Source organism: Sceloporus occidentalis, unplaced genomic scaffold, assembly GCF_023333645.1.
Source record: "Sceloporus occidentalis isolate IW3139 unplaced genomic scaffold, rSceOcc1.0.p SCAF_5, whole genome shotgun sequence".
Classification (NCBI taxonomy): Eukaryota; Metazoa; Chordata; class Lepidosauria; order Squamata; family Phrynosomatidae; genus Sceloporus; species Sceloporus occidentalis.
In genome coordinates this window covers 83,841,278-83,852,585 of record NW_028316985.1, presented here as the reverse complement: position 1 = coordinate 83,852,585, position 11,308 = coordinate 83,841,278, and the positions used below count along the sequence as shown (strand labels likewise).

Genomic DNA, 11,308 nt, shown 5'->3' with positions numbered 1-11,308 from the left:
TATTACCACATTGCACAACCTTCATTTTAAAATGTTTGCCTTCTGGAGCAGAAGTAGAATAAAAAGAATATAGCAACGGTCTTAATTACTTTTCCAAGAATTTAAAAGAAGAGCAAATAGCTCAAAAACCCCTGAGAATTTAAAAAACACTGTAACGCTTTTAGTGACCCAGAAAGAGAGGGCTGTGGGTGAAGGAAGCTGTTTTTTAACTAAGCTAGAGCAAAAGGTAGGAACAATGAGAAACCAACAAAAATACATATTCTTAGGCCCAAGATAAGGTAGATAGTGGGAGCCAGAGTGGTGTAGTGGTTTAAGCATCGGACTGTGACTCTGGAGACTGAGGCCTGTTACAGACTGCCAAAATAAAGCTGCTTCGGGTCTCTTTGGAGGTATGCTATTTAAATGATGCATGCATCCTAAGAATCCGGAAGATGCACCAAAGCTGCACTCCAGTGCTTAGGAATGGAGTGTGGCTTTGGTGCGACCTCCGGACTCTTAGGACCCATGCATCATTTAAACAGCATACCTCCAAAGAGACCCGAAGCAGCTTTATTTTGGCAGTCTGTAACAGGCCTAAGGTTCAAATCTCCACTCAGTCATGGAAAGCCACTGGGTGACCTGGGGCAAGTTATACTCTCTCAACCACATAGGAAGGCAAAGGCAAACCCAATCTGAAAAAATCTTGCCAAGGAAATTCTGTGATATGGTCACCTTAGGACACCATAAGTCAGAAGTGACAGAAGAATAAAAAGCAAATGTAAGAACCACATTGCACATTAAAAAGGCTAAAAGAAACAAACAGAAAATCAGAGTGTGAAGAGAAAAGGCAGGAGCAGGAGTAATCCATAAATATCCAGTTTGAAAGTAATGACTCTTTAGTTTTTAAATTCAAAACAAGTCCACAAGAAGTTGTTTCCTATATTTAAGTACAGTACAAAAATGAACACCATTAACCCCTGTGAGCTTGTATGACATCTACTCAAAAGTAAGGCCTATGAGAACCTTTATAAAATTACTGCCTAGTATAAAGAGACAGAATAACGTATTGGCTTTGTCAGCACTAACAAAGGGGAGGAATAAAAGAAGAAATGGGAAGGAAAGTGATAAGAAAGTAAGAGGAGAAAATAGAGGGAAGAGGAGCTTTATCAGTATTAAAAACCTTGCTGGCTGAGAAAGTACAACCTCTGGTATCAGCTCACTGACATCTCTTCCCACACACTTGTCCTGCTATTCTCTGCACTTCAAGCACAATGTGACTTCAAAGTATTTATTCTTCTAGTCTGTAAACAAGGATTGTAAGATCCCAAGTAAATCTGACTTTTTTTAAGGCTGGGAAACATTCTGGCACAGATAACGTATGAATAATTGTGTTCCTTTATATATTTTTTTGCCTTCCAAGAGCAATGTGTAAACGACAATGCATCATTTCATCACACAGTATGAATTCCAGTATCTTGCATGGTTTCAAAAACTATATAAGTAAATTCATTTAAGAGTAGATCTCATGTCCATAAACTATATCAGTCAATTCACTTGTTCTAGGGATTGTTATGTGGCCATTTTGGCCACTGCTCCATTTTCACTTCTTGTTTCCTCCTTAGTACATTAGAGAAATCATACCACATTCAAAAATCAAGAAAAATGTCGTCTAAAAGATTAGGTAAGAAATATTGCAGCTTTCACAGAATTAGTATATAAAATAGCAAAACTCTACTGTGAGGATAATATTTTGGTAAGCAAGATGATCTCACTTCAAAATGTTTCTTTAATAACCCAGGCTACTTTCCATCTAGGGATTAATGACTAACTAGGGAGCAGGGGGCAATTTTGTCACATTTTGCCCCCTGGCTATTTTAAGCCTAGGAGAGACCCCTTTTTTGCAGCAGGAAGTCAACAAAAATATGCAAAATTTCCCACCAAGTTTGTCCACCTAGGGGTTCAGGTGGCATTTTTTGGCAAAAATAATTTTAGATTGTGGGCCATTTTTCTTAGAGATAGATTGAAAAGGCCTCTACTGTATTTTGTTCCAGATGTAGTGGTTTAAGCTATGACTCTGGAGACCAGGGATCAAATCCCCTTCAGCAAAAATAAAATAAAAATTAAAAACCACTGGGTGACCATGGGAAAGTCATACTCTCTCAGACTCAGAGAATGGGAATGGCAACCCCTCTCTGAAGAAACTTGCTAAGAAGACCCTATGATATGATGGCCTTAGGGTTGCCACATGTAATAAAATTCTTGACTGGCCATATGGGTAGCTCATAAGCCTCAAGCTGAGTGGCTATCAGTCCCAGTGATATCAGGCTACCTCTTTCTGTTTCTTCCATATAATGCCATTTAAACACATGACAATGCCTCTGTCCCCACTTTTAAAGTGATGGGAATTTAACTTTGAAAATATATTTTGTTTAAAGCCAAAGTATGTGTGACTTTGGATGCTTAAAAGCCTACTGCACATGTTTTTCTGTACACTTCAAGAACGGTGAGCCCATCATGATAACCAGAAAGAAAAATAAGAGAAGCAAATTAAAGCAGAAAATGAATAAAACAAAATGCTTACCGATGCTTTTAAATGTATGCCACTGAAGAGTAGAACAACCACGAAGATTCAAATGCACCACATTAGTGGTCCATTTCAGTAAAATATTTCCAGCTATATTATCTTTCACTATGTCTTTCACTGCAGAAAAATTAATCTGAAAAGAAAAGATGTATTGGTATAAGAAATTACCAAAAAACAAACAAACAAACAAACCTATGTAATATGTGAAGTCGAAGGCTATGTAATATGTTTCATACACTGGAGATCTGTTATATCTTTTTCAGCTAAAAGCAAATGCTTCACTTTAAGAAAATGAATAGTTTAAGCAAAATAAATTGCAGTATACTGATTCAAGGAAACAAGATCAGAAGTAGGGACTACATTCTTCATATGTACTTACAAGTGTTTATTTGTTAGGAACCATCCACATTTTCCTTATTATCATTCATTCAGCCATTCATTCATCAGTCTTTCACTATTGTCACCAATCACTTAACAAGGTTTAAGAGACCAGGATAAATGTATGGACTCTCATCCCTCTTCTACATAGATTTTCTTCTTCTTTCTCTTACAGCATTATTTCTGACACTATCTACTCTCTACCTTACCTGCATGAGTTCTCATCACATTGGAACAATATATATGCTATTATTTTGATGATAAAGCTGTAGTGGATGGATTTCATGCCCAATCTGCTTCAGACTTATACTGAATTTTCTAAGCAGAGTTCTGGTATAGTGCCAGGGGGTACAAGTACATCAGCACTTCTAGATATATGTCATGGGCTGCATCCGCACTACAGAAATAATCTGATTTTACACCACTTTAACTGCCATGGGTCAATGCTATGAGATTCTGGGAACTGTAGTTTCTTGTGGCACCAGAGCTATCTGACTGCGAAAGCTAAAATGTATCACAAACCTACAGTTTACAGAACTCCACAGCACTGACCCATAGCAATTAAACTGGTATCAAACTGGATTATAGCTGCTGTGCAGATGCCACCGCAGTGATCTACAGTAAATCAGCAAGCGTTTCTGACTGACAATTTTCTCTAACAACAGTAAGAACTATAAAACTACACATACCCCATCCTTGAGGAAGAGGATAATCAGAAACCCACAGGCCCATCCATCCAGGAGGTGGATAGAAGCCCTTTCCACAAGTAGAAGGAATGCTTAGGCCTGGGAATGCTTAGGCCTAGTTGAGTGCTTCTCAAAGTGCTGGTCAGCTTCTAGTATGCAGCAAGTTTCCAAGATATAGACATGGGGGGGGGGAGCCCAGGAGGTAGGAAGCAGCCAGGAAGGGCATGCAAACAACCCTCCCGACTTCCCCTGTGCTTTAGCTGGCTTGGTTGAGTCATCAACCAAAGGTAGTATTATCCTAGCATTATTCCATACTATTCCCTTGTGTGACAAGCCTCTTATTTGCTAAGTATTAAATTTATAGGGAAATTGCTTAATTTAAGAAGTAAAATTACTCTAATTCTGTCCAGTTTATTTTAAAAATATTATTAAATCTTAGTTTCAAGCATCTTTACTTACATTACTCCATACTGAACCTGTTTGGGTCAGTGCCTTCCAAGTTCGGTTAACTTGAGCACATCTTGCCAAGTCAATTACAGTTAAATAACGAAAGATCTAGGTTCAAAATGCAAAAATATATTATCACACTAAACATTAGACAGTAATGTCTGTCTTTAAGATATTTAACATGTTTGTATTTTAGAATACTCTTTGCCATAATACATAACCTTCCCAGTCTATTCTTGAAACATTATATTTCAAGCTATGATAACATGATAAAAATAAGTCTAAGAAAAAGCTTGTAATTGTGCTGGCCAAATGGCTGTAATAAAGTTATTATTATTATTATTACTGTGATTGCACTTTATTATACTTTCCTTTGTGATTCTATATAATGAATCACCTAAATATACAGTCGGCCCTCAGTATCCTGGGACTTGCCATCAGCGGATTTAAATATCCATAGACGGCAAGCCCCTCTTGTCCCTAAGGATGGTGCATACATGCGACTGCCACCACCACTGGGGACAATGAGATTTCATGGCAGCATGGTCACATGCATGTGCTAAATAATAAATAATAAATAAACTTTATTCGTATACCCCACCTTTCTACTGCAGCAACCAAGGCGGCTAACATGACTAGAATATGTTGGAATAATACATATTTTCAATAAATAAATTTACCCCCCCCCCCCTTTGAAACAGGATTAAATACAATACAATTTAAAAATTAAACCTGTTCAAATGACAGAAATTTTCTAGTAGAGGCAGTGGTTACATAAAGTAGGGAAAGTAGAGAAATTAGATTGAACTATTCTGGGAAGGCCTGCTGGAAGAGATCCATCTTGACAACTAGTCATTTGACGGATCTCCTCCGGCAAGGCGTTCCATAGTCTTGTTCCATGTGCTGCCATTGAGGACAACAAAATGTGTGCATCCGCGGATTTTGGTACCTGTGGAGGGGTCCGGAATGGATCTCTCATGGATACTGAGGGTTGACTGTAACAAAGTTCCTGAGCTGAACACATGGCCAAAGATTCAAACACAATCAAACCAAGTCGAAGGAAAAAGTAGTTCACAATTAGGAAAATTACAAATATGAAAAATCTAATATAGTATATGCTTAGATATCTTATTCATTAGATTACTTAGATTTAATTCATAACATTATACAAAAGACATATGATTCATTTTGTCATGAAGTCTTTAATTACACTGCTTACTATATAAAGTATATAAGAGAGAGTACAGTGGACCCTTGTTATACACTGGGGTTTGGTTCCGAGATCCCCCATGGATAACAAAATCCGTGGATGCTCAAGTCCCATTAAATATAATATAGCACAATGGTGTCCCTTATAAAAAGTGGAAAATCAAGGTTTGATATTTGAAATTTATACTTTTTTTGAACCTTTTCAAACCATGGATGCTTGAATCTGTGTATAAAAATCCGTGTATAAGAAGGGCCAAATGTAGAGGGAAATGGTTGCCTGAAATCTTTTTAGCACATTTACCCAAGCCTCCAGGGATTCTCTTATTGCAGGTAAAGTTAGAATCATGATAAGTGGAAAACAATACAATAGGTGACCAAATTTCCATGTAAAATATGGATTCTTCCAGATTAGTCTAAAGAAGCATTTCTTTTGACAAAAAACAGAAATGAGCTACAAATATATCTACTTTTTATTTATTTTTCAGATTACTAACCTGGGCGAGTACTCGTCCTGGCATCTTTGTCAAGTGATCTTTGCCTGTTCTTATATGTGGCACATGATCGTATGATATATATCTTGATGATGAATGTTTGTCAAATTGACGTCTTTCACGCTCTGAAACATAACGTCTTTCAGGCTCTTCATCAATATCGTCTTCAAAGTCTCTTTCTACACGCTGTAAAATATGCAGAAAAATTTCAAGAAAAGTAAAAAATAATAATTTGAACTAGTTTCTGGTTTTGACTTGCAAATGTAATTAAATAAGTACAAAACTACATCTGAAGATCAGTTTCTGAAATGTAAATGGCACAAACTGGAGAATTCTTCCTTCCTAAAAAAGAAGATACTGGCCTTAATCATGTTGGTTAATTCCAACTAGAGTAAAATCAACTGAATCAGTTGTTGCTAAATTCCATTTCTTCAGTGGGTATTTTCTAGTCTGGACTAATAACAGGAATCAAGCTATTAAGAGATTTTACTCACAAAGGCAGCAGAAAGGAAAAGAGTTCAATTCACCCCTTTGTCTACTCTGAGCAGTCCCCACAACCTCCATATTTAATAAAAAGATGCAGTTAACAAAACAGGTAGTTTTGGCCTGTAGATACATTGTGAGCTACCTTGAGTGGCTCACAGTGCATGAGAAAAACAAGATATACATTATTTCCATTAATGGATCAAGACTTTCCAGGCCCCATTCCAAAGTGGGAGAAGGAAGGAGGCACAAATAATGCAAAGGGAAATTATTGTAGCCCTGTAATAAACCTAAACAGATGGAGAACATGGGAAGGAACAATGTTGCCATGTAGCCCAAAGAACAGAAACCATGAGGACGTGAATTGTGGCTATGGTGCTAATAACTGATTCAATGAGCAAGATATCAACCCAGGAAAGGTTGAGTGGGCTGCTTCTGAAGGATGAAGTTCAATTAGCACTGGCCCAAAGCAGATGGCCCAGAAGGAGCGGTCTCCAGCCACATCATGTAGAGATAACTAACACTATTGGGCTGGGACCGTGGCAAAAGCACAGCCCACTCTCAAAGTAGGAAACTGCCACAGACCCAAGTCACGCCAGCCAGGAGTCAATCTAAATCGAGTCCTTTTTAGGCCGGCTTTTCCCAGCTTGGCGTGGCCTCAACGTGGCTTCCAGATGCTTTGGAGGTGTGCATCATCTAAACGCCAAGCCCCCAAAGCAGCCCGAAGTTGCCTTATTTGGTCTGTGTGTTCAGGCCACTGTTTCTGATCCTGGATTTTTATTAATCTAGCATATAGATTATTGCAAAATTATGAGGCTTGTATTGTGGCTTGTGTGGAACTAAATTACTTTGTACATAATTTAAAATTTTAATAACATACTGTACACCATTTATAATGCTCATTCTTGCTCAGTTTAGCAAATCAAGCATGCTGAAGTAATTATGTGGATATAAGTACAGAATTAAAAATGAATATACATCAATGTTTCCACTGTAAGAGGACACATGTTTAAAATTATTTATTAATAACTTACCTCCATATATAGTTTAGTCTTTCTTCTAGAACTAGTCTCTTTTCGCCAAGCTTTAAAGATAATCTTCTGTAAAGAAAATGCAAAGACTTTTCCTATCCTTTTTGCTGCCCCTGAAGAAAAATAATTTGAAAATGTGGAGCTTTATTAAGAAAAATGTCATTTTCTTTAATTGTAATTTGGATCAAAGAACTTGCTTTGGTACATACATTTGTCTGTGGTTAAATTAACATAACTCTGAGGCCTGGTTCAGAAGATGATCAAGTTCAGAAAATGTTTTTCCAGTTACAGTGGGCCCTCCACATTTGATGGGGTTAGGGGCACAGGGCCCCTATGAAAGAGGAAAAAACACATTTTTTTACATTTAAAAATACTTTTTTTAGCTGATCACACTGCTGCTAGTTCATGTAACTCACAACTTATCATTATGTATGAACTTGCCCAAAGTGATCAATCTCTGAACAGAGATTGGAATGATAAAAGATGAAGCATTTTAGTGAAAATTTTAAAAACTCTCTCTTATCTAAAAATAGTCTTACTTGATAGAAACACTTACGTTCATGTTCTACTTTGCGAAGCTGCACCCAAGCATTCCATTTTTCTAGTACGGATTTTAATAGCTTGGATTCATAAACATGTCTTGCAAAAGACAACTTTCTCTGTAAGATTTGTTTCCCAATTCTCCTCATAGCACAATACTTTATCCATGCACTGTAATTGTTAAGCAAGAATGTATTAATGGAGGTTTTTGTCCTGAAGACAAGAAAATCTAAATAACTGCACTTGAAATTTCATAGACAGCACACGGAAATATATTCACGATAATAAAAGCTTAAACTTAGGCTATTGCTACAGTGCAAAAATAAAGCAGTTTGACACCACTTTAACTTCCATGGCTCAATGCTATGGAATTCAGGGATTTGTAGATTGGTGAGGCACCAGAGCCTTCTGACAGGGAAGAATAAATATCTCACAAAACTACAAATCCCCAAATTCCACAGCACTGAGACATGGCAGTTAAAATGGTGTCAAATTACATTATTTCGGCAGTGTGGAAGCAGTTCAGATGATGCATGCCTCCAAAGCGGGTGGAAATCGGACCATAGCAGAGCAAACAGAATCCAAGACAGTCTTCTTAGCACAGAAGATGCACATCTTCATGCCTGCATGTAAATGCCCATACACAGCACCAATGCATTGATATGCAAATGATACACTGGCAAAACACAATCATGGCGCCCCCCTCTAAATGGCCCCTTCACCCCATGCCCCCACTGGATTGTCTGGTTTGTGTATGCTGTAATAAATCCATTGGAGTTGTTGCACTGTTCATTTCTTTCCTTTACCATGGCCTCGCAACTCCAATGGATTTATGACAGCATACACAAACCAGACAGTCCAACAGGGGCATGGGGTGAAGGGAGCATGTAGGAGAGCCTCCATGATTGTGCTTTGCCAATGTATCACTTGCTCTGATGCTGTGTACAGGCAGAGCACTACACATGCGACTGTGTGGCCTTTCAAAGGGGTGGCCATCCAATGGAATGGCATCTGGGTGAATGTGGGAGATACTTGGGGGTCACTGGCGGTGTGTTCATGCGCCAGTGCACATGCATGGTGGGGAAGCAACAAAAAAAATTACCCAGTGGCATGGCTTGAAAATGTGCCATGTGGTCGGGCCATGAGCATTTAGCTTGTCTTGAGACTGTGCTGTGCAGGCAGTTGGGGGGAAAGCAAGATCAAGCCACTTTTTCCTGCCCATCTGTTCCAGGCCTTAGTCATGTTGTTTTGGAACAAAACTTAAAAGGAATAACTCACCTATCTCAATTCTTATTTGTTACTTTGAGGCATTATGCCATTTTAACACTACTGTTACATTTTATCTTGAATTGCTATAAACTCAGGCTTGCATCCTTCCGAGGTCGCTAAAATGAGTACCCAGACTGTTGGGGGCAAATTAGCTTACTTGCTAATTAGCTTACTTGCTGTTCACCGCTATGATCTTTGGAATAGCGGTATATAAATAAAACAAATTATTATTATTATTATTATATTATGTCTTCATCCGTGAACTGAAGGTGTGCTGCAGCCACCTAAGATGTCCTGGGCCTGCCGGCAAAAGGAACGCAAAAAAGCACTCCTTGTAGCAGCCCATTCGGGACTGCAGCAACAGCCAGCCTTGGGACTGTGGCATCTGGTCAACACAATTCTGTACCAAATGGGGTGCAACCAGGGCTGGAGCAGCCAGAGGCCCCTCCAAGCTGCCAGTCTACTTGACCTCTTTGTTCACTAGTCTCACAGTTTAATCTTCAAAATGTAGAGTCCAAGTGATGACCATTTGTATCAGCAAAAAGGCTAAGTGTGAGCTACAGCACATGTACAAAAACTCGTACAAAGTACAAGAGTCATAACCTTGAGATAATTGTCTTCTCTTCATACCAATGATTGCTATGAAGACTTGTTATACCACAGAACTGATCCAAAATGCTATTACTACAATGTGGGATAAAGTACAGTCAATTTGTCACAATTCAGTTAGGTGAGTACTGTATATAATAAAGATGGCCACATACTTACTCAAAGCACATTCTTTTTAAGTTAGTGCTATAAAAGTCCCATGCTTTATCACATAACTCTGTAGTCATCTAAAATGTAATTGCACAAAATAAATAACATCAAAATGGAAAAGACAGGCATGGATAACTGCAAATATTCTATCACAATGTTTTTCATATCAGGCACAGCACAACATAATTGCACCTTTTTTTAGAGCTTCAGTACCAAACTTTTCCCTACAAATTACAAAAAGCTCCCCTTCCTTTGTCAGTTATGATGATATTGTACTTGAATGGAATCAGGTAATAAATAATGACTCTGAGAGTACATCTACACTGTAGAAATAATGCAGTTTGACACAAGTATTCTAGCTCCAGCCTATGGAATCCCGGGATTTGTAGTTTTACAAGGTCTTAAGCCTTCTATGCCAAAGAATGCTAGTACCGTTTGTCACAACTATTACCATTACATTCAGTGATATAAGGAAATTATGATTTATGAGTAACATTAGCACAACAAACATTACTAAGGATCCTGTATGGTGTGGTATGGGAAGGTATCAATGGGGGGGATGACACCATGAGTTACCACAGAAAGTGATTCCAACTCAGGTGATGCCAGTGAGGAAAGGGATGTTAGAAATTATTTAGAACTACTCTCACCCTGGTCAAACTTTGTGCTGGCATTGTGGCTCTGTACCAGAGCTGGAGGAGTCTGTGAACTGGTATAATACAACTCCTTCAACACCCCACTCCTTCTCCACCTCTGTTTTAGCTTTCAGTTAGCAGAACAATTATGCCAGCAGACTGCTGTTCTGCATACAGAAGAAGATTCTAGCAACATATTCTAAAACCTCTAAAACCAACAAAATGAATAAGGATTGCACTGTTACTCTCTGTAGAAACAGCATTTGGGATTGGTATTCTTGGGGAACAAAGCATCCTTTCTCTCTAATTACTCTTTGGCACAAAGAAGGACGTTATTTCAATGTAAGTACAAGTAGAGGCTATCTATTGCGTTTACTTTGGTAAAAAGATTACAGGAAAAGTTTATTAATAATTACCAGCTGATCATCATCAAGTCCCAAAAGGGTGTGTAAGTATGTTTCTGAAATTACTTTTAGCCTCTGGCTTAGGTCTGGATCAATACACATATTCCTGGAGGGGAAAAAATACATATACATTATATATTTAGTAACATCATAGCTTCCACTCTCTAAAAATACAACATTATTCATAAAAGATAAAGGTAAAGGCTTCCCCTTTACAAGTTTATTTAGTCATGTCTGACTGTAGGGAATGGTGCTCATCTCCATTACTAAGCTGATGGAGCCAGCATTGTTAAAGACAACTCCATGGTATTTGGAGTTGGTGCACAGAATGCTGTTACATTCTCATACCTATTTATCTACTTGCACTTTTACATACTTTCAAACTGCTAGGTTGGCAGAAGCTGGGACTAGCA

At 38.2% G+C, this 11,308-nt stretch overlaps 1 protein-coding gene across 2 annotated transcripts in view; it reads right to left on the bottom strand.

Annotated features, from left to right (window-relative positions):
• LOC149312415 (F-box and leucine-rich repeat protein 13-like) overlaps nt 1-11,308 on the bottom strand; it is an 81,340-nt gene that overhangs the window by 59,622 nt on the left and 10,410 nt on the right. The window contains exons 3-9 of one of the 2 annotated variants that reach the window (XM_089524593.1): nt 10,908-11,001; nt 9,866-9,933; nt 7,845-7,999; nt 7,292-7,401; nt 5,778-5,960; nt 4,087-4,182; nt 2,561-2,696 (exon numbers count right to left, since the gene is read on the bottom strand). In XM_089524593.1, coding sequence (XP_089380719.1) covers nt 2,561-2,696; nt 4,087-4,182; nt 5,778-5,960; nt 7,292-7,401; nt 7,845-7,999; nt 9,866-9,933; nt 10,908-11,001 — 842 coding nt within the window. Of the gene's footprint in view, nt 1-2,560; nt 2,697-4,086; nt 4,183-5,777; nt 5,961-7,291; nt 7,402-7,844; nt 8,000-9,865; nt 9,934-10,907; nt 11,002-11,308 lie in introns of those variants that run through there. The other variant, XM_089524594.1, reaches the window with a different exon arrangement.